This window comes from Coregonus lavaretus (assembly GCF_964263955.1).
Source record: "Coregonus lavaretus genome assembly, chromosome: 12".
NCBI classification, from domain to species: domain Eukaryota; kingdom Metazoa; phylum Chordata; class Actinopteri; order Salmoniformes; family Salmonidae; genus Coregonus; species Coregonus lavaretus.
In genome coordinates, this window is record NC_139999.1 from 10927772 (window position 1) to 10951807 (window position 24036).

The following is a 24036-nucleotide window of genomic DNA, read 5'->3' on the forward strand; positions in this document are numbered from 1 at the left end:
AGGCAGCTGGAATGGGAGTGGGGGTAGGACTGGCAGGGGGCCAATCTGTGCTTTGTATCTCCATACAAAACTATGCCATGCACACACAATCTCATCTCAAGGGCCAGTGGGTGGCGTGTGACCTGTCTACTGGTCTACTGGGATGTGTATTAGTGTTTGTTTACAAACTACTGCTCACACACATGCTGGTATGGAATCAGGAAGCAACCGCGAGGAGAGTCAACCAGGTAGTAGTGTTTTTACAGCACCCAAAACTATTCTGTAATTTTGTATTTGATGGAGAAGAGCTGTCTGTGAATTTAGAATTTTTGTTAGTTACTATAACTATTTTCACCCACTGCAGAATGCCACAAGAGGGCACTAGAGAATTCCATTGTTACAAAAAAAAAAGAAAAATAGTACTTACACATGCCAGCAGAGTGTCTGGACAAATTGTTGCTGTTTTACAGTTTTACAGCTGAACGGTATTAGTCTTGCATCTCACTCTGAACTCTCCCATCCCTACTGACAGTGCAAGATACAATACCTAAAAAAGCCTTGCAAATATTTAGTCATAATCCCCACTGTGTATAAATACATTTGCTGTTCATTTCCATGCAAACAGTCAAACATATCAACAGCACTTCGGTTGATCCTTCTGCCATATATAAATGCGAATGAACTGATCCTCCTGCCATATATAAGTATACATTAACTGATCCTCCTGCCAGATATAAGTGGGAATTAACTGATCCTCCTGCCATATATAAGTATACATTAACTGATCCTCCTGCCATATATAAATTGTAATTAATTTACCTGCAAAAATGCAATACTGTAGCATCTGTTATAAATGTATATCCCTTTGTATATAAATACCTTTTTTATATAAAGTATACCACCTTTTCATCCACAGCCTGTTATGCCAAATCCTTTGGTCCCAAGGGCTTCGGGTTCGGCCAGGGGGCAGGGGCTCTGGCACATGCTCAGTAGAGCTCAGGCCTCCTCTGACAGATACCTAGACATTTGGACTGCAAATCCCAGAATTCCCCAGTCAACCTCTATTTAATACTGGCATCTCACTACTGCTACAGTCACAGAGAAACAACAGCAACACACAGTGCACAGCTTACCTAAATGCTTACCTTGCCAGAAGAGTTAGTTGCTGATGTTTTCTATCTAAGCTCTGGCATTGATGAGGTTAATACTCTGCATGAGAAATGTTTTCTAACCGCTATGAGAAAGAAAAAAAGGACTTATCAGCGTGTTCATTTTGACCTAATAAACTCCATTCACAAGAGCGTTCCTTTTAGAAATTTGAATATACACAAAGTGAGTCAGTTATATTAACAGTAAGATGGACACACCCTGGTTTTGTTCAGTTGTTTGGCAGTTGGTGAGTTTACTTAACAGGGCAATTTATCAGCGGCAGAATGAAAGAACAAAGTCATAATGTACAATTATTGTCCAAGGCTCTAAAGTCTGGAGAAAACTGACATTGATCTTATCCTATGAGATTTACAACACAGTGGATGTACTGTATAAAATACTGTGCACATTTAAACGCCAAATAAAAACCTTTAAGATAAAAAAAAAAACATTGTATTGAATTAAATTGTGGTAATGTGAGGGAATTATGTGTTTGAGACATAGGCTTTAATGACAACAGCACATTTGGAAACAAACAACCCCAAATGAAACAACTGGCCAGTGTATGCCTTGCAGAAACGATTGAATTGTTATTTTGAGAATGTTTACGTGAGATGGTACAGTGCTGCTGACCGTCAGTGTGTGCCAACCCTTCTGTTCTTCATCACCCTGATGACAACATGGTCTTATGCCTCTAGCCCTGGCACTGCGCTCTCTTCCTTTAGGTTTGCACACCAGGCAGCTGGAATGGGAGTGGGAGTGGGAGTAGGACTGGCAGGGGGCCAATCTGTGCTTTGTATCTCCATACAAAACTATGCCATGCACACACAATCTCATCTCAAGGGCCAGTGGGTGGCGTGTGACCTGTCTACTGGTCTACTGGGATGTGTATTAGTGTTTGTTTACAAACTACTGCTCACACACATGCTGGTATGGAGTCAGGAAGCAACCGTGAGGAGAGTCAACCAGGTAGTAGTGTTTTTACAGCACCCAAAACTATTCTGTAATTTTGTATTTGATGGAGAAGAGCGGTCTGTGAATTTTTAATTTTTGTTAGTTACTATTACTATTTTCACCCACTGCAGAATGCCACAAGAGGGCACTAGAGAATTCCATTGTTACAAAAAAATATAAAAAAATAAAGAAAAGTTATAATATAATAATAATATGCCATTTAGCAGACGCTTTTATCCAAAGCGACTTACAGTCATGCGTGCATACATTTTTTTTTTTTTTTTTTTTGTGTATGGGTGGTCCCGGGGATCGAACTCACTACCTTGGCATTACAAGCGCCGTGCTCTACCAGCTGAGCTACAGAGGACCACAAGTTCTTACACATGCCAGCAGAGTGTCTGGACAAATTGTTGCTGTTTTACAGTTTTACAGCTGAACGTTATTAGTCTTGCATCTCACTCTGAACTCTCCCATCCCTACTGACAGTGCAAGATACAATACCTAAAAAAGCCTTGCAAATATTTAGTCATAATCCCCACTGTGTATAAATACATGTGCTGTTCGTTTCCATGCAAACAGTCAAACATATCAACAGCACTTCGGTTGATCCTCCTGCCATATATAAATGGGAATTAACTGATCCTGCTGACATATACAGTGCCTTGCAAAAGTATTCATCCCCCTTGGCGTTTTTCCTATATTGTTGCATTACAACCTGTAATTTAAATGGATTTTTATTTGGATTTCATGTAATGGACATACACAAAATAGTCCAAATTGGTGAAGTGAAATGAAAAACGTAGCTTGTTTCAAAAAGTGGTGTGTGCATATGTATTCACCCCCTTTGCTATGAAGCCCCTAAATAAGACCTGATGCAACCAATTACCTTCAGAAGTCACATAATTAGTTAAATAAAGTCCACCTGTGTGCAATCTAAGTGCCACATGATCTCAGTGTATATATACACCTGTTCTGAAAGGTCCCAGAGTCTGCAACACCACTAAGCAAGGGGCACCACCACTAAGCAAGGGGCACCACCAAGCAAGCGGCACCAAGAAGACCAAGGAGCTCTCCAAACAGGTCAGGGACAACGTTGTGGAGAAGTACAGATCAGGGTTGGGTTATAAATGTTTTTATCAGAAACGTTTAACATCCCATGGAGCATCATTAAATCCATTATTTAAAAAAGGAAAGAATATGGCATCACAACCAACCTGCCAAGAGAGGGCCGCCCACCAAAACTCATGGACCAGGCAAGGAGGGCATTAATCAGAGAGGCAACAAAGAGACCAAAGATAACCCTGAAGGAGCTGCATTGAGCTTTTTGGCCATCAAGGAAAATGCCATGTCTACCGCAAACCCAACACCTCTCATCACCCCGAGAACACCATCCCCACACTGAAGCATGGTGGTGGCAGCATCAATTGTCATGCATGTACAAGTTTTCTGTTTTTTTGTCTTATTTCTTGTTTGTTATACAATAACATATCTTCAAAGTGGTAGGCATGTTGTGTAAATCAAATTATACAAACCCCCCAAAAATAAATTTAAATTCCAGGTTGTAAGGTAACAAAATTGGAAAAATGCCAATGGGGGTGAATACTTTCGCAAGCCACTGTATAAGTGGGAATTTAAATGAACTGTCATGCCATTCAACAGTTGTTCTCAAGTGTTGCATCACAACTGACAATCTTCCCATTGTACCAACAGGCAACCATAAACGTGAGGTACTTGCTTCGGTATAACTATTTGTATAGTCCACGTGTCAAACTCATTCCACGGAGGACTGAGTGTCTGTGGGTTTTCGCTCCACCCTTGTACTTGATTGATGAATTAAGGTCACTTACCTCCCCTCACCTGGTTGTGAAAGGAAAAACCAAAAACCTGCAGACAATCGGCCCTCCGTTGAATAAGTTTGACACCCCTGGTATAACCCATCTGTAGATATTCCAACCCTGTTCCTGGAGCGCTACTGTCCTGTAGGTTTTCACTCCAACCCTGTTCCTAGAGTGCTACTGTCCTGTAGGTTTTCACTCCAACCCTGTTCCTGGAGAGCTACTGTCCTGTAGGTTTTCACTCCAACCCTGTTCCTGGAGAGCTACTGTCCTGTAGGTTTTCACTCCAACCCTGTTCCTGGAGCGCTACTGTCCTGTAGGTTTTCACTCCAACCCTGTTCCTGGAGCGCTACTGTCCTGTAGGTTTTCACTCCAACCCTGTTCCTGGAGCGCTACTGTCCTGTAGGTTTTCACTCCAACCCTGTTCCTCGAGCGCTACTGTCCTGTAGGTTTTCACTCCAACCCTGTTCCTGGAGCGCTACTGTCCTGTAGGTTTTCACTCCAACCCTGTTCCTGGAGCGCTACTGTCCTGTAGGTTTTCACTCCAACCCTGTTCCTGGAGCGCTACTGTCCTGTAGGTTTTCACTCCAACCCTGTTCCTGGAGCACTACTGTCCTGTAGGTTTTCACTCCAACCCTGTTCCTGGAGCGCTACTGTCCTGTAGGTTTTCACTCCAACCCTGTTCCTGGAGCGCTACTGTCCTGTAGGTTTTCACTCCAACCCTGTTCCTGGAGCACTACTGTCCTGTAGGTTTTCACTCCAACCCTGTTCCTGGAGCGCTACTGTCCTGTAGGTTTTCACTCCAACCCTGTTCCTGGAGCACTACTGTCCTGTAGGTTTTCACTCCAACCCTGTTCCTGGAGCGCTACTGTCCTGTAGGTTTTCACTCCAACCCTGTTCCTGGAGCACTACTGTCCTGTAGGTTTTCACTCCAACCCTGTTCCTGGAGCGCTACTGTCCTGTAGGTTTTCACTCCAACCCTGTTCCTGGAGCGCTACTGTCCTGTAGGTTTTCACTCCAACCCTAATCTAGCACATCTGATTCTAATAATTAGCTGGTTGATGAGCCGTATCAGGTTAGTTACAACTTGTGTTGCATTGAACACTTTCAGGAGGGTAGCTCTCCAGGAAGAGGGTTGGAGAACCCTGCTCTACAGACTATCAGTAACATTTCAACTAACTATCTACTAAACTTAGCCCTAACCTTAACCCTTATCTTAACCCTAACCCTAACCCTAACATTAACCTTTACCCCTAACCCTTACTCTAAACCTAACACTAACTTTAGCAAGCAGTTGCTTATCAACAGATAGTTTGTTGATAATATGATCATATGTAGAGCATCTATCCGACCTATCCAGATAAAGTGTTTTGCTTCTTTTCTGCACAAATAAAACTAAAATAGACAACAACAAAAAGAAAGACGCATAATAATCATCTTCAATTTATTTTGGTCCAATGCAGATTTACTTCCACATAAATACAGGCCTGTTATGTGAAGCGATATCTGGTGGAGCTCCATGACAGGTGGTGGTTTTCACTGTCCAGATATATCACAGTCCAATAACCATGGCAGATGTATCATTCTAGAACCACTGTTGGCATAGTAAACCTCTGTGAATATTACATTTTTATTTTTATTTCACCTTTATTTAACCAGGTAAGCCAGTTGAGAACAAGTTCTCATTTACAACTGCGACCTGGCCAAGATAAAGCAAAGCATTGCGATAAAAACAACAACACAGAGTTACATATGGGGTAAAACAAAACATAAAGTCAAAAATACAACAGAAAATATATATACAGTGTGTGCAAATGTAGCAAGTTATGGAGGTAAGGCAATAAATAGGCTATAGTGCAAAATAATTACAATTAGTATTAACACTGGAATGATAGATGTGCAAGAGATTATGTGCAAATAGAGATACTGGGGTGCAAATGAGCAAAATAAATAACAATATGGGGATGAGGTAGTTGGGTGGGCTAATTTCATATGGGCTGTGTACAGGTGCAGTGATCGGTAAGGTGCTCTGACAACTGATGCTTAAAGTTAGTGAGGGAGATAAGAGTCTCCAGCTTCAGAGATTTTTGCAATTCGTTCCAGTCATTGGCAGCAGAGAACTGGAAGGAATGGCGGCCAAAGGAGGTGTTGGCTTTGGGGATGACCAGTGAGATATACCTGCTGGAATGCATACTACGGGTGGGTGTTGCTATGGTGACCAATGAGCTAAGATAAGGCCGGGATTTGAACCACAGCAATGGCCACTGATTCAAGTGGCAATATAGATAGAGAGTGGGAGTGTGGTGTTAGAAAATGCACCTGTCCGGCCTCCCGAGTGGCGCAGCGGTCTAAAGCACTGCCTCGCTGTGCTAGAGGCGTCACTACAGACCCTGGTTCGATCCCAGGCTGCGTCGCAGCCGGCCGCGACCGGGAGACCCATGAGGGGGTGCAATTGGCCCAGCGTCGTCCGTGTTAGGGGAGGGTTTGGCCGGCCAGGATGTCCTTGTCCCATCGCGCTTTAGAGACTCCTTGTGGCGGGCCTGGCGCATGCACGCTGACTTCGGTTGCCAGCTGTACGGTGTTTCCTCCGACACATTGGTGTGGCTGGCTTCCGGGTTAAGCGAGCAGTGTATCAAGAAGCAGTGCGGCTTGTCGGGGTCGTGTTTCGTAGGATGCATGGCTCACGACCTTCGCCTCTCCCGAGTCTGTAGGGGAGCTGCCGCGATGGGACAAGACTAACTCTGGAGGTCCCACTTAGCCCTGCCGGGATATTGAAACAGAATTATAGTCTAACTAAGAATGGTTTTGGATATTACGAAAAAGGGGGGGGGGGGGGAGAAGAACATGCACCTAACCAACCAATCTTTATTGTTATGATTTAAACAGAGGCTATATAAACTTGGATGAACATCTTTTGACTTGAGACGTTGAAGTTTGTCATTAATGGTCTCCTCACTTGATTTTCTTCATGTGGTGAGAGAGAAAAGCGTGCCATTCTATGATCTCGCTCTCTCTCTCTGCTCTGATAGACATGAGCCTGCAACGCTCATCTCTCCAGCGTTGAACTTCTTAATTTATTTCCTTATAGAATCATAGCTGCAGAAAAAGTGCTGGAGATGCTGCAGCACTCCTGATACATTGAAATACATTTGCCAAAGTTATAGAATTACTGCTTTCTGTTCAGAAATAAATGAAATAGTTCTGAATACTGCACCAGGAGTAGGCTAATCATTTAGCCACAGAGGATCAATAGCTTATAGCCTAGCTGTGGATTGTGTGTATCCCAATCACAAGGCATTCCTACAGTCGGGAACGCGCAGAAATCTGTCAGTGAACAGCATGAAGCCAAAACAGGCCATTGCAGTTTTTCAAATATAATAGCGGGAAAACACAGGTTAGAAAGCAAATGGATCCTGCTGAAAAGAGAAGACTAATCTGTCTTTAGGCTGCCAAGTTATCAACTTTACAAATAAAATAAAACATTAAATGATCATGGATACATGAATGACTGAGCAAATAATCTGCCAGCTGGACAGGGTAGACTTGGACAGTGGGAGAGATGACCAGTTGATTGCAGATGGAGTAATTCTACATGCATAATAGATATCTGAAACAAACTGAGGTAAACTGAACAGGAACCTCCAAAACCCCTTTGTAACTTATAAATCACATTTCCAAAGATATCCCCATTACACATGCTGTTATATTTGAAGACCTCCTTATCCATCACAATCACACACTGACATTTTTACGGAATATTCTATGTGTGGCTCATAAATTTGCTGAATATGTCGTTGTCTATTTTGATGTTCCTCTATAAATCAAAGGAATGAGGAAAATAAAGGGGTCATTTGAAAAATGATTATTAAAACAAGAGAGAGATAAGCTTTTGCTACTGGCGCATCGGCCAATGAGTGAGCTGCACATCATTTGGCGAGTCAGTGAAAGTGGAAAGCTTTTTTTAGGACTATAATTTTCTCCCAATATTGTACAATATGTGTGTCTCCACACACCTAGGCCTGGGCTATTGATAGATTCAAGACAATGTCGTTTTTATTCAACTCAGATTCTCAGTTTGTCGGTGTCAAAGTAGCCTGTCATTTCGATCCTTTGTGAGGTATTAAAAAAGATTCTGATAAAGTCTGCAGTCATCTAAAATGATGTAGAATTGCATGAAATGCATTTATAAAAGTCCAACATTTTCCCGGACCCTAGGCTACACATTATTTTCCCTGTGTGTGCAACTTCTGCAAGCGCCTGAACTCTACTGTTCTATGCCAGTACGCAAAAGTGATGATAATCACTTTTTGTTCCGGCACCTCTCAATTTACAAATTAAGTACTGACAGCAACCAAACTGCCTGCAAAACCTCTCTCATTACCAGCCAACAGAGAACATAGCAACCAAACTGCCTGCAGAATCTCTCTCATTACCAACCAACAGAGAACACAAACCAAACTGCCTGCAGAATCTCTCTCATTACCAGCCAACAGAGAACACAGCAACCAAACTGCCTGCAGAATCTCTCTCATTGCCAGCCAACAGAGAACACAGCAACCAAACTGCCAGCAGAACCAACCTATTGGATCACTTAGCAAAACTCCATCATGTAGTCTGAATAGAGTAAAATACAGAGCTACGTTCATTTGGACAACTTCCTCCACGTACTTTTCATTGCTGGCTGTTGTCAGTCACCGTGACTGAGTTAAGATAACAACGTCCAGCCCCCAACATCCCTAACCAAAAGTATGACTGGAAAGTTCAGCATTATAAGCAGTGGATTAGGGAGACCACCCCTATGGCGTGTGTGTGTGTTCTATTTAGGGGTCCTAGTGACGAGCAGGAAGGACAATGGGAGGCTGAGTTAAATACTCTGATGCATTCATCTCCGCAGCACTCTGAGCCTCTACGGAACGTCTCCCACCTCAGCACAGGAAGGTAAGACACAACTCCTCTCTCATTCTGATATTGAGGAGACAATACTTAGAACTTTTCTGTATTCTTTGAATTTGAGGTTCAGGTATAATTGCAGAACATTATTAATTGTATTATCATAATTATCTGTCTATTTCAGTATGTAGAATATCGGCCAGTATTGAGTAATTTACTATTTATTTTAGTTTTGAGATATTTTGAAAACATCTTAGATACTATTTACGTAAGGGCAAAATTAAACTGTAAATCAGAAGCATATCTAAAAAATCCCATTTAATGGATAGGCCTCTAAGAAAAATCTGGAATTAAATTATAGGTTTTCCGTCTTTTCTTTTTACTATTAATTTGTTTGGGAAATTCATTTTGGAATTTCAGGTTTCCAACTGATTTGAGTTTTCCAATTTCTCTTTTGTTCTAATGAATTGTATTTTCTTTGTGGGATTTGACTGTGGCAATAAAGATTTGACTCAGACAATAAATCCCAACAGAATTAAAGAAGTTGTACAGGTTTTTAATGTTTTATAGTTATTCCCATAACCTCTAACTATTCCACATCGGTTTCATATTACTGATCATTCACACTGGGTTCCTATCTAAACTGGACACTGCGACATTCCTTATGGAATTGGAAATTCTAATAAAGAACCTCTAAATTCCAACCTCCTGGTCCCTTTAAGGAGAAGGCAGCCAGACAGGTCTATTTGTGGAGCGTTATCCAGTGGAAATGAGCAGGAGAAAGCTGGGATCGTTATCTGTCTGGAATAGTTACCATGCCAGGGCCGATGCACGCCTCTCCCCCTGTCTGCCATCACTTTATTATCTGGGGGAGAGCCATTGTCAGCAGAAGGGGGATGGGCCACGGTCTCCAGGCTCCAGACCCCAGGCTCCATAACACAGGCTACAGACCACAGACTCCAGACCCCAGGCCAGAGAGTCAGATGTAGTAGTAGGGTCTGGTTAAGTAGACCACTTGGAGCCCTGAGTGACCACTTTTAACCTGCTGATAATGTACTGTAGTAGGTGTTGAATAACAACCATGATAATGTACTGTAGTAGGTGGAGAATAACAACCATGATAATGTACTGTAGTAGGTGGAAAATAACAACCATGATAATGTACTGTAGTAGGTGGAGAATAACAGCCGTGATAATGTACTGTAGTAGATGGAGAATAACAACCGTGATAATGTACTGTAGTAGGTGGAAAATAACAACCATAATAATGTACTGTATTAGGTGGAGAATAACAACCATGATAATGTACTGTAGTAGGTGGAGAATAACAACCATAATAATGTACTCTATTAGGTGGAGAATAACAACCATGATAATGTACTATAGTAGGTGGAGAATAGAATAACAACCATGATAATATACTGTAGTAGGTGGAGAATAACAACCATGATAATGTACTGTAGTAGGTGGAGAATAACAACCTTGATATTGTACTGTAGTAGGTGGAGGATAACAACCATGATAATGTACTGTAGTAGGTGGAGGATAACAACCATGATAATGTACTGTAGTAGGTGGAGAATAACAACCATGATAATGTACTGTAGTAGGTGGAAAATAACAACCATGATAATGTACTGTAGTAGGTGGAGAATAACAGCCGTGATAATGTACTGTAGTAGATGGAGAATAACAACCGTGATAATGTACTGTAGTAGGTGGAAAATAACAACCATAATAATGTACTGTATTAGGTGGAGAATAACAACCATGATAATGTACTGTAGTAGGTGGAGAATAACAACCATAATAATGTACTGTATTAGGTGGAGAATAACAACCATGATAATGTACTATAGTAGGTGGAGAATAGAATAACAACCATGATAATATACTGTAGTAGGTGGAGAATAACAACCATGATAATGTACTGTAGTAGGTGGAGAATAACAACCTTGATATTGTACTGTAGTAGGTGGAGGATAACAACCATGATAATGTACTGTAGTAGGTGGAGGATAACAACCATGATAATGTACTGTAGTAGGTGGAGAATAACAACTGTGATAATGTACTGTGTAGGTGGAGAATAACAACTGTGATATTGTACTGTAGTAGGTGGAGAATAACAACTGTGATAATGTACTGTAGTAGGTGGAGAATAACAACCGTGATAATGTACTGTAGTAGGTGGAGAATAACAACCTTGCTAATGTACTGTAGTAGGTGGAGAATAACAACCATGATAATGTACTGTAGTAGGTGGAGAATAACATCTGTGATAATGTCCTGTAGTATGTGGAGAATAACAACTGTGATAATGTACTGTAGTAGGTGGAGAATAACAACCATGATAATGTCTGTAGTAGGTGGAGAATAACAACCTTGATAATGTACTGTAGTAGGTGGAGAATAACAACCATGATAATGTACTGTAGTAGGTGGAGAATAACAACCGTGATAATGTACTGTAGTAGGTGGAGAATAACAACCTTGATAATGTACTGTAGTAGGTGGAGAATAACAACCATAATAATGTACTGTAGTAGGTGGAGAATAACAACCTTGATAATGTCTGTAGTAGGTGGAGAATAACAACCTTGATAATGTACTGTAGTAGGTGGAGAATAACAACCATGATAATGTACTGCAGTAGGTGGATAATAACAAGAATAATGTACTGTAGTGGCTAGATTGTAAACAACTAAATTATGTACGAATGGGTCACTGTAGTTCATTTAACCAAAGGAATTAATAACCAGAAATCTGTAAAACTTTTGTTGTTTTTCAGTCATATTACATGGGTATGATAGATAATTTTCATAAAGTTGACAATATACTGTAGAATCATCCAATTGCTTTGTATATCAATCCATTGAAAGCTATGATGATGTATCAAGGGAATTGAAATGGGAGGCCTAATTACTGTAGACTAACGGTGTCTGTCATCAAGCACTTCAGAAACAAGAGGTTTTCTTTTTTGTCTTCTAGGGGAATCTACATTGCCGAGATGCCGGATCAAGTGTAAGTATATCATGTTTCTGTTTTCTTTTCCAGCAGACCCCTTTAAGAGAAGGGTCAGACAGCACATGGCAGTTATCTTTAGAAACACTAGCAATGACTGCCTGATCAATTCTGCCTGCCACTTTGGGAAGTATTTCAGATACTTTATCTCTTATGCTAAATGACGTTTACACTAAAATGTGTGTTTTTTCTTTACAGACAAGAGGTAAGATCTCTAATTGCATTACATAAATGCTGATAAACTCTGATTAATTGAGACATTATTATACTGTCAATCACAATTTGACTATAACTAAATTAATCAAATTGATTTAATATTTTTGAAGCAAAAGTTGAAGATCTCTGCCTCCCGTAAGATCATGCTTAAGGTGAGTCTATAGCCACACGATGATTACAGCAATAACACTTGACTGTTTGACAACTACCTCAGTCATATGAGGCAATACATTTTCAAAACTGAAATGTGTTTTCAGAGCTTAATGGTGGCCAAGGCGAAGGAAGAGATGGAGCAGGAGACTGTGGATAAAGAGGAGGAGAAGGAGAGGTATCTGGCAGAGAGAGCTCCTCCCTTACAGACAGGTGGCTTGTCCTTTGCTGAGCTCCAGGTACTTCCATCCATACATGCATTCAGTAAACCTGTTGACTGTTTATTGTCCTGGGTGCTGGGTACCTCATTGCTAATTCTAATTTCCCCAACAGGAGTTATGTCAGGAGTTACATGCCAAGGTTGATGTGGTGGATGAGGAGCGATATGACATTGAAGCCAAAGTCATGCACAACACCAGAGAGGTAAGGTAGCCTACATGGTGCTGCTTGAAACATTAAGTACAAGACCAAAAGTATGTGGACAACTGCTCGTCGAACATCTCATTCCAAAATCATGGGCATTAATATGGAATTGGTCCGCCCTTTGCTGCTATAACAGCCTCCACTTCTGGGAAGACTTTCTACTAGATTTGGAACATTACTGCTGAGACTTGCTTCCATTTCGCCACAAGAGCATTAGTGAGGTCGGGCACTGATGTTGGGCGTTTAGGCCTGGCTCGCAGTCGGCGTTCCAACTCATCCCAAAGGTGTTCGATGGGGTTGAGGTCAGGGCTCAGGCCAGTCAAGTTCTTCCACATCGATCTTGACAAACCATTTCTGTATGGACCTCATTTTGTGCACGAGGGCATTGTCATGCTGAAACAGGAAAGGGCCTTCCACAAACTGTTGGCACAAAGTTGGACGCACAGAATCACCTTAAATGTAATTGTATGCGGTAGCGTTAAGATTTCCCTTCACTGGAACTAAGGGGCCTAGGCTGAACCATGAAAAACAGCCCCAGAACATTATACCTCCTCCACCAAACTTTACAGTTGGCACTGTGCATTCGGGCAGGTAGCGTTCTCCTGGCATCCGCCAAACCCAGATTAGTCCGTCGGACTGCTAGATGGTGAAGCGTGATTCATCACTCCAGAGAACACATTTCCACTGCTCCAGAGTCCAATGGCGGCTAGCTTGACACCACTCCAGCCGACGCTTGGCATTGCCCATGGTGATCTTAGGTTGATCTTAGCCGCTGCTCGGCCATGGAAACCCATTACATGAAGCTCCCGACAAACAGTTATTGTGCTGATGTTGCTTCCAGAGGCAGTTTGGAACTCGGTAGTGAGAGGCAGTCCCTAACACTTTGCGGCTGAGCCACTGTTGCTCCTAGACGTTTCGACTTCACAATAACAGCACTTACAGTTGACCGGGGCAGCTCTAGCAGGTAAGAAATTTGACAAACTGACTTGTTGGAAAGGTGGCATCCTATGACGGGGCCACGTTGAAAGTCACTGAGCTCTTCAGTAAGGCCATTCTACTGCCAGTGTTTGTCTATGGAGATTGCATGGCTCTGTGCTCTATTTTATACACCTGTCAGCAATGGGTGTGGCTGAAATAGCCGAATCCATTAATTTGAAGGGGTGTCCACATGCTTTTGTATACTGAACAAAAATATAAACGCAACATGCAACAATTTCAAAGATTTTACTGTGTTACAGTTCACATAAGGAAATCAGTCAATTGAAATTAATAAAATAGGCCATAATCTATGGATTTCACATGACTGGGAGTACAGATATGCATCTGTTGGTCACAGATACCTATATATATATTTTTTATAAGTAGGGGTGTGGATCAGAAAACCAGTCAGTATCTGGTGTGACCACCATTTGGCTCATGCAGGGCGACACATCTCCTTCACATAGAGTTGATCAGGCTGTTGATTGTGGCCTGTGGAATGTTGTCCCACTCCTCTTCAATGGCTGTGCTAAGTTGCTGGATATTGGCGGGAACTGGAAGACGCTGTCGTACACATCGATCCAGAGCATCCCAAACATGCTCAATGGGTGACATGTCTGGTGAGTATCGTGGCCATGAAAAACTGGGACATTTTCAGCTTCCAGGAATTGTGTACAGATCCTTGCGACATGGGGCTGTGCATTATCATGCTGAAACATGAGGTGATTGCGGTGGATGAATGGCACGACAATGGGCCTCAGGATCCCATACCATAACCCCACCGCCATGGGGCACTCTGTTCACAACGCTGACATCAGCAAACTGCTCGCCCACACAACGCCATACACGTGGTCTGCGGTTGTGAGGCCGGTTGGACGTGCTGCCAAATTCTCTAAAACGATGTTGGAGGCAGCTTATGGTAGAGAAATCAACATTAAATTCTCTGGCAACAGCTCTGGTGGACATTACAGCAGTCAGCATGCCAATTGCACACTCCCTCAAAACTTGAGACATCTGTGGCATTGTGTTGTGTGACAAAACTGCACATTTTAGAGTGGCCTTTTATTGTCCCCAGCACAAGGTGCACCTGTGTAATGATCATACTTTTTAGTCCGCTTCTTGATATGCCATAGCTTTCAGGTGGATAGATTATCTTGGCAAAGGAGAAATGCTCGCTAACAGGGATGTAAAGACATTTGTGCAAAACACATTTGTGCAAAACAGTGTACCTTCTGAATGTAGTCCATGTACCCACGGAATGGTCGCCTCCAAGGGTTAACCTTAAAGATGGTTTAGTCTGAGATGATTGATTGATTTTATTTGTCAAAAAAAAAAAAGAATAATCGCCGGGATTGCACAATAAAGTCTGATACTTATTTCCATTGTGGTCCCAGATGTCCATAAATATTGAAACTTTAGTTTTATCTCTATGATTGTCCACCTCTTCTGTCCCACAGATCAAGGACCTGAACATCAAGGTTCTGGACCTCAGGGGGAAGTTCAAGCGGCCCAACCTGAGGAGGGTGAGGGTCTCTGCTGACGCCATCCTGCGCTCCCTTCTGGGCTCCAAACACAAGGTCTCCATGGACCTCCGGACAAACCTCAAGTCAGTCAAGAAGGAGGACACAGAGAAGGTATGTTAGCCCTGGTAGATTTAGTGGGTCCTCATCAGACCAAAGGTAGTAAACAATAGTGTAAAGAAAAGGCTGTCCTGCTCCTCTCCTCTCTACCTAACTTTCCCTCACAGTCCCTTCAGTTTTCCTTAAGTCACGCAAGTTTGGCTGGCGACCGAGTTTTCAGTGTTTATTTTAAAGAAGTGATCTTTGTGTGTGCTAATGTGTGGTGGTGAACTATAGAATGAAACTCTGGATTTGGAACATCTGATTGGTTCTTGGTTCTTGGAGTGCGGTCAGACCAAAGTAGAGTTAAGAGCGTTAAGTCACTAGTGGGTGAAGGCATCTACAGCCAACCGCTCAGACGGATCCAGCTAGAAGTTTTTACATGGCCCATTAAATCACCGGATTTTGACCTGTTACAGTTGAGATGTTGAGGTGCCCCTAACAGGAGCCTGTGAGTCTTGCCAAGAGACGCCTGTCACCACCCACAACCCACAAAACGGTCATGCACCTGAGGAAGATGAGCTGCGAGGCCCTACACAACTCTCTCATCTAAGAGACTACCAGCCCTACTCCAGGCCCCGTCTCCAGTTGGGAGCTGCAGAGGAAATATGAGGGCCTGCGTCATGAGCAAGAAGAGCTCAGGATGGCGTACTTTAGGCCCTGCCGGCCTGAGTCACCGCCGTGGGAGCACCGTTACTGCCGCTACTCTCCTGACCCCGGCTAGAGCCATCGTCACCGCCATGGGAGTGCCATCACTGCCGATACTCCCCAAGTTGGCCCTGCTACTCCTCTGAGAGACACTACTCCCTCCTGGTCTGAGCGTTCACCACCCTCACGGGACCATTGAGACCCCCACTACGTCCCCAGCTATTCAACAGATCGTCGTCACTCCAGGCCCCCCCCGGCTGGAGCCTACGTCGTATCTACCAGAGTGTCGGGAGAGCCACTTCCCCCCGAGGTGATCCAGCCACTCTTCCGACTGACGTCCTTCTAGGCCCCCCTGACCAGAGGCAGCATCCATTACGCTTCTGCTCCCCAGAGCGGCCTAGCTCCCCAGCAGATGAAGACAACTCCAGAGTGCACAGTCCACCACACCAAGGTCTGCACCCCCCTCAGCCAGAACCTTGACTAGCCATAGTTAAGGAGACTCCCACTCCAGTAGTGGAGCCACAGCCAGCCGCAGCCATGGGGCCTGTTCTGGTTGCCGTTGTGGACTCGCCCTCTCCTCCCTGTGAGGAGATCATGCTAGTCGAGACAGATGCTCGGGTGCCCGAGGTTTGACTGTCTGCTGCCCTGAAACCTTCAGCCAGAATAACTTCACCTGATCTCCCTCAGGAGCCCCTCCCTGCTCCTGGCCCAGAGCCCAAGCCCGCAGTGGATTCTTCGTCTGCTCCTAGGATGGAGCAACAGCCTGCAGCTACTGCAGAGGTCAAGTACAGCCCAGACGTTGGGGCCTCTCCAGTCACGGCCTGGTGGGATTAGCCCTGGCCTGTCTTAGAAGTTCACACTGCCGCTGTCAAGTCCCAGCCTGTGGTCACAAGGCCTCAGACCGCTCATGCTGGTGCGGCCCTGTCGGCTCCTGCCTGGTGTGACCTGCCGGTCCCAGGCCTGGGGTCCCTGCTGGTCCCGCCTGCTAGCACCCTGCTAGCTCCAGCCTCGAGGACCTAGACGTAGGATACCTCCAGATCTTCCAGACCTTGCCTCAGGGGACCCTCCAGTCCTTTCCATGGGGGACATGCCAGACATCACCCCAGTTGACCCACCAGAAGGCACCTTTGATATCTCCCCTGACCTAGACGTAGGGTCAGAGTTCCCTGCCTCCCTCATGGGGTTTAAGTTCCCTACCTCCCTCATGGGATTTACATTTCCTGCCTTCCCGGTAGGTCCAGTCTATCCTGCTCCCCTCAGTAGGTCAAGAGTATCCCGGCCCATCGGTAGATCAGATGTATCCTGCTCCCCCAGTAGGCTCTGAGTTTCCGGCCGTACCCGGTCGTCAGTCTCTAGCCCTAGTTGCAAGTTCACACTGGTCTGACTTAGGTTCCCGGACTCCTACCACTACCATACTGCTAGGACCCCAGTCCTCTGTCGTTCTAGGGCCACAGTTCCCTGTACTAGTAGCCCCTAAGTTTGTTGCTCTGCCAGGCCCTAGGTATCCTACCCAGTTAGGGCCCACGTTCGCTTTGTCATCAGGTATGAAGTATCCTGCCCTGCACAGACTGCAGACCCCTGCCTTATTGGGTACGCAGCATCCTAGCCCACCAGGCTTAGAGCCCCCTGCCATGCTAGGCCTTAAGTTAGCTGGCCCGTTTGCAGGTCTGCAGTCTCCTGCCCTGCTTGGATTGCAGCCCCCTGCCTTCATTGCTTTGCAGTTGCTTATCCCGCCAGGTTTAGAGCCCTCTGCCCTGCCAGGCTCTAAGTTAGGTGCCCTGTCTGTAGGTCTGCAGTCTCTTGCCCTGGTCAGATCACAGCCCCCTGCCTTAGTTGGTAGGTAGTTGCCTATACTGCCAGGTTTAGAGCCTCCTGCCCAGCTAGGCCTCAAGTTTGCTGTACTAGGCTCGCTGTCTCCAGACACAGTCAGTCCACATATCCCTAGTCCACCAGGCTTAGAGCATCCTGCCTTGCTGGGACACAAATTACATGCGCTAGGTTCTCAGTCCTCAGCCCTTGTCTGCCCTCAGTCCCTAGCACTAGGTCCTTAGTCTCCAGCTACAATAGGTCTGCTGTCTCCAGCATTAGTCAGCCCTCAGTCTCTAGCCCAGGTGGGTCATCAGGTTCCTGTCCTGCTAGGCTCAAAGGTACCCATTTCTCCAGTAGGCCCAGAACTCTACTGCTCTCCTAGCCCTCAGTCCTTTCCCCTGGCAGTTCCAGTGTCACTTTCCCTATCAGGTTCAGGGTCGTTTTCCCTCTCAGGTTCAGAGTCAGTTTCCCTCTCAGGTCCAGAGTCAGTTTCCCTGTCAGGTCCAGAGTCAGTTTCCTTGTCAGGTCCACAGTCAGTTTCCCTGTCAGGTCCAGACTCAATTTCCCTGGCAGGTTCAGAGTCAGTTACCCTGCCAGGTCCAGAGTGAGTTTCCCTTTCAGGTCCGGAGTCAGTTTCCCTGTCAGGCCTAGTTGGCCCTCAGTTCACTGCTCCACCAGGCTATAGGTTCTCTGCCCCACTAGGTCTGTAGCCTCTAACCTCAGTTGCTCCACAGCCCCCAGCCTCAGTTTGCAAACAGTCAGCTCCCTCAGTGCTACATGCCAAACATCCTGCCCTAGTTCTAGGCCCTTGGTCTCCCGTCCCGCTATACCCGGAGTTATCTGCTCCTCTAGGTGTGCAGTCCCTGCCCCTAGTCAGTTTGCAGCCCTCAGCCTCAACCGGCACCCAGTCGCCTATACTAGCGCTAGGCTACAAGTTCCCTGCCCTGCTAGACCCTCAGCTCCCTGACCTAGGGGATCCACTCTTCCCTGATCCGGGGGGCCTGCTGTCTCTAGTTCTGGGGGGGCCGCCTGCCTTGGGCGACCCTCAGCCCTTCCCAAGTGGGAGGCCACCTGACCTCGTCTCTGGGGCCCAGCCAGCCCCTGCCTCCAGATCCCTGTTGATCCTAGCCCATGGGTCCCCACCTGCTCTACCATGGGAGCCATCGCTTTCAGAAGTGGTGAAAGAGTCACCAGCCTCAGCCGCAGCCAGTGAGATGACAGTTGTGGCCGGCATACCACATTTCTCTGACGCAGTAGGAGAGCCACCTACTTCAGCTGTGGCCAGCCTCCGGCATTGTACTCAGCGTCCAAGGATGGGGCCCAACTGCCCTGCACCAGCTGAGTTAGAGGGCCCTCCGCCACCCGCGTGGCATTCCATGGGGCGGCCCAGGACTGTCCCTGCGTCTCTGTGTACCTCCCTAAGCCCTGCCTGTCCTGCCGGGTAAGATTAGGCATGCTAGGACCAAGCTCCCCCTTCGAGGCCTGTGGCTTTTCAGAGACTTTGGCCTTTTAAGTGCTGTGGCCCCCATTAGAGACTGTGCCATTTAGGTTAGAGGCCTTTTCATGGATGTTAATATTTCCATAAGAAATATTGTGGCGGCTGTAAAAACATGTTTTAAAAGGCCGTCCTGCTGCTCTCCTCTATACCTAAGTTTCCCTCACAGTCCCGTCAGTTTCGCTTCAGTCCCTTTAGTTTGGCTGTTCATCCTACCTTAGTTAGCCCTCACCCATCATAGCCCTGCCATTTCCAACCAATCAGAGCACTTGGAAATGCGCATCCGGACACTGCACCTATCACGCCCTGACCTATAGACTCTAGTTAGTTTGGTCAGGGTGTGAATATATGTGTGGGTTTTTCTATGTTTCTATTTCTATGTTTGGCCGGGTGTGATTCCCAATCAGAGGCAGCTGTCGCTCGTTGTCTCTGATTGGGGACCATACTTAGGCAGCCAGTTCTCCTGCCTGTGTTGTGGGATCTTGTTTGTGTTCTGTGTTTGGCTTGTTAGTGTATAGCCTTCCGACGTCACGTTTTGTTGTTTATTGTTTTGTTTATTGTTTAATACACATGTATTCATTTCACGCTGTGCCTCGGTCTGACCCGTTCTTCAACGACCGTGACAGAAGATCCCACCAAAAATGGACAAAGCAGCGTGCCCAGGAGCAGACATCCTGGACTCAGGTGGGGAAGTCATTTTGGACTTGGGAGGAGATATTGGCTGGTGGAGGACCCTGGGCGAAGGAGGAAGCCCAGGCAGGAGTGGAGCAACGGCAACACAGAAGGCGCCGGCCGAGGAGGAAGCCCGAGAGACAGTCCCAATAATTTTTTTTGGGGGGGCTAAAAGGGTGGTCGGGGAGCGACAGAGAAGACCACTGCACTCGTGGGGGCTCAGGGAGAGTCCTCACGGGAGGAGGACTGTGCGCGGAGAGTGAAAGACTGGTACTGTCGGAGATCTCTAACATCAGTTCCCAGTCCGGTACACCTCGTGCCTGCGTCTCGCACCAAGCTAGTGGTGCGTGTTCCCAGTCTGGTAAGGCCCGTGCCTGCTCCTCACACCAAACTAGTGGTGCGTGTCGCCAGCCCAGTACGCCCCGTACCTGCTCCCCGCACCAAGCCAGTGGTGCGTGATCCCAGTCCGGCCCGGCCCGTTCCTGCTCCTCGCAGCAGACCTGTGGTGCGTGTTCCCAGTCCGGTACGGCCCGTGCCTGCTACTCGCACCAAGCCAGTGGTGCGTGTTCCCAGTCCAGTATGGCCCGTCCCTGCTCCTCGCACCAAACCAGTGGTGCGTGTCGCCAGCCCGGTACGCCCCGTATCTGCTCCCCACACCAAGCCAGTGGTGCGTGTTCCCAGTCCGGCCCGGCCCATTCCTGCTCCTCGCACCAAGCCAGTGGTGCGTGTTCCCAGTCCAGTATGGCCCGTCCCTGCTCCTCGCACCAAACCAGTGGTGCGTGTCGCCAGCCCGGTACGCCCCGTACCTGCTCCCCACACCAAGCCAGTGGTGCGTGTTCCCAGTCCGGCCCGGCCCATTCCTGCTCCTCGCACCAAGCCAGTGGTGCGTGTTCCCAGTCCGGTACGGCCCGTGCCTGCTCCCCGCACCAAGCCAGTGGTGCATGTCGCCAGTCCGGCCCGGCCTGTTCCTCTTCCTCGCACCAAGCCAGTGGTGCGTGTTCCCAGTCCGGCCCGGCCCGTACCTGCTCCTCGCACCAGACCAGTGGTGAGTGTTCCCAGTCCGGCCCGGCCCGTTCCTGCTCCTCGCACCAGACCAGTGGTGCGTGTTCCCAGTCCGGCCCGGCCCGTTCCTGCTCCTCGCACCAGGCCAGTGGTGCGTGTTCCCAGTCCTGTCCGGCCCGTTCCTGCTCCTCGCACCAGACCAGTGGTGCGTGTTCCCAGTCCGGTCCGGCCCGTGCCTGCTCCCCGCACCAAGCCAGTGGTGCGTGTCGCCAGTCCGGCCCGGCCTGTTCCTCTTCCTCGCACCAAGCCAGTGTGCGTGTTCCCAGTCCGGCCCGGCCCGTTCCTGCTCCTCGCACCAGACCAGTGGTGCGTGTTCCCAGTCCGGCCCGGCCCATTCCTGCTCCTCGCACCAGACCAGTGGTGCGTGTTCCCAGTCCGGTCCGGCCCGTGCCTGCTCCTCGCACCAGACCAGTGGTGCGTGTTCCCAGTCCAGTCCGGCCCGTGCCTGCTCCTCGCACCAGACCAGTGGTGCGTGTTTCCAGTCCGGCACGGCCCGTGCTCGTTCCACCGGGGCCTAGTCCAGCACCGGTCAGCTGCTCCACTCCGGAGCCTGAGCAGTCTGCTCCACCGGTGCCAAGTCCAGCTCCGGTCAGCAGCTCCACTCCGGAGCCAGAGCAGTCCGCTCCACCAGTGCCTAGTCCAGCTCCGGTCAGCTGCTCCACTCCGGAGCCAGAGCATTCCCCTCCACCGGGGTCCAGTCCAGCTCCGGTCAGCTGCTCCACTCCGGAGCTAGAGCAGTCCGCTCCACCGGTGTCCAGTTCAGCTCCAGTCAGCGGCTCCACTCCGGAGCTAGAGCAGTCCGCTCCACCGGTGTCCAGTTCAGCTCCGGTCAGCGGCTCCACTCCGGGTCCAGACGTCAGCCCCTCTCTAGGTTCGGAGTCTCCCACACCAGGGTCCGGACAGGGATCGGTGCATCGTGGGAGGACTGAGAGGGGAAGCTCCGCGTTGAGGTCCAGACCGGTCCGGGGTGCAACGCGGAGTCAGTAAGGGAGGAGATGTCACGCCCGGAGCCGGAGCCGCCACCGAGGCTGGATGCCCACCCGGACCCTCCCCTGTTAAGTCAGGTTTGTGCGGCCGGAGTCTGCACCTTTGGGGGGGGGGTACTCTCACGCCCTGACCTATAGACTCTAGTTAGTTTGGTCAGGGTGTGAATATATGTGGGGTTTTTTCTATGTTTCTATTTCTATGTTTGGCCGGGTGTGATTCCCAATCAGAGGCAGCTGTCGCTCGTTGTCTCTGATTGGGGATCATACTTAGGCAGCCAGTTTTCCTGCCTGTGTTGTGGGATCTTGTTTGTGTTCGGTGTTTGGATTGTTAGTGTATAGCCTTCCGACGTCACGTTTCGTTGTTTATTGTTTTGTTTATTGTTTAATAAACATGTATGCATTTCACGCTGCACCTTGGTCTGACCCGTTCTTCAACGACCGTGACAGCACTGGTCCACTCAGGTCAGAGTGTTACCGTCGTCTGAAGAGAGATGATGCACGTTTTCTGAGGACTTTTTATTGTCGACAGTAACACGAATGTCTGAATGTTGTGCGTGTATCGAAATGTAAGTTGCAGTGGGGTTTATTGGGGTTTTTACATGCTGTGTAATAATAGGTAATTACCACTAATTACTTAAAGTTACTTTGATACGTTTCAGCCATATGTTCTACTGTAACTATTCATTAATGTTAGAATTGCCAATACTGCTTTGCGTATTGTTTATCGTATGGAGTATTATTCTGTACTGCCATAAGTCTTATTATTACAATGGTTGCACAAGTACTTTTGCAAAAGTTGTTTAATTGTTGTATTGATAAACATAGTATTGTATGCACATGCTACAGCAGCGTTTTCCATAGTGCTCTTTGTTAAGGTGTTTTATTGTGCTGCCATGGGCAGGCCTCTAGAGTCATCCCAGATGGTTCCTGGAGCTTGCTCATGCACAGAGTAATTTTCGACCCTGAGGGGCCAGGGCAGATCAGATAAGATCTCAGCCCTGGAGATTCTCACACCAGGCTGGAGAGAGAGTGCCATACATCTTGTCCCCTTCTCAAGCCAAGTAATTAGTTTCTCTCTCTCCAAGAGGTGAATGTTTAGGTTTATGTTTATATTGATGCTGTGTTTATAGCCCTTTGTAGACGTGTTATAAGAATATTGCCATTTATTCATGTACATCTATATTGCATAGTTATAACCCTTAACTAATACTGCCTTATACAACCACAACAATAAGATTCCAAGTCATTTGGATTAACCACACATAAAGAACTACCTTCAATGGAAGCAGATGTGTCCGTGCTTGTGTGTGTGTGTGTGTGTGTGTGTGGTGGTGACTATCAAGAGAGTAATGGGCTTCAACATGGTGTTCTGACCGGACAACACTGTAGTGAGCAGAACCTAAGCAATCAGCATAAGTTAATAACGGGTAAGGGCATTCACAGCCGACCGCGCAGACCAGCTCCAGCTAGCCGTTTTTACAAATAGTGTGATGCAATGATTACTTTTGCTATTATTTTTTATAATATACTGTCTGGAGTTTTGTTTCAGATTAGGTCAATATTTCCCTCAGTCTGTACATAAATGACAGGATCTAACAGTTTGTTCTTGTAACTTGAAGCTGACCAGTCGTAGGGCTGATAAACTGACATCCTACTGTCATGATATTGACTGCCATTGTGTGTGCGCTCTGCAGGAGAAGACAGTGGAGGTCAGTGACTGGAGGAAGAACGTGGAGGCCATGTCTGGCATGGAAGGGAGGAAGAAGATGTTTGACGCAGCCAAAGGCCCCGCTCCGTAGACACAGAAGAGAATACTCAACATTTGGATACCTTGTTTCGTGTTTCTTTCATTTTTATTAGTCCTGGACATTCCAAATGTACGAATGGTTTGCCTTTTTATCTCTTGTGAGTGTATCTGCTTCATGTTTCGGTGCCATTAATAACATTGTTTTATTCTTTGTTCAGCGTGGCTTATACAGTACAAACTGTAAGCTAATGGCAATTGTATGTTATTTTGTTATGGGTGAAAAATGGCATGAAGACAATTTCTGCTTTAACCTTACCGATAATATTGGCCTGAGAATAAATGATAAAGTAAAGTAAGCCAGTCTTACTTTAAAGCTGTAGATAATGTAGATGTTTTGCTT

At 46.7% G+C, this 24036-nt stretch overlaps 1 protein-coding gene across 1 annotated transcript; it reads left to right on the top strand.

Annotated features, from left to right (window-relative positions):
- Positions 1-12163: 12163 nt before the first annotated feature.
- Positions 12164-23688, top strand: LOC311138483 (troponin I, slow skeletal muscle-like; the record flags this gene model as incomplete). The annotated part of the gene is made up of 5 exons (XM_084173178.1): positions 12164-12199; positions 12305-12436; positions 12531-12620; positions 15056-15232; positions 23584-23688. The coding sequence occupies exons 1-5, from the start codon at positions 12191-12193 to the stop codon at positions 23686-23688; spliced, it is 513 nt and encodes a 170-aa protein (XP_084029304.1). The 5' UTR covers positions 12164-12190.
- Between the last annotated feature and the right edge of the window lie 348 nt (positions 23689-24036).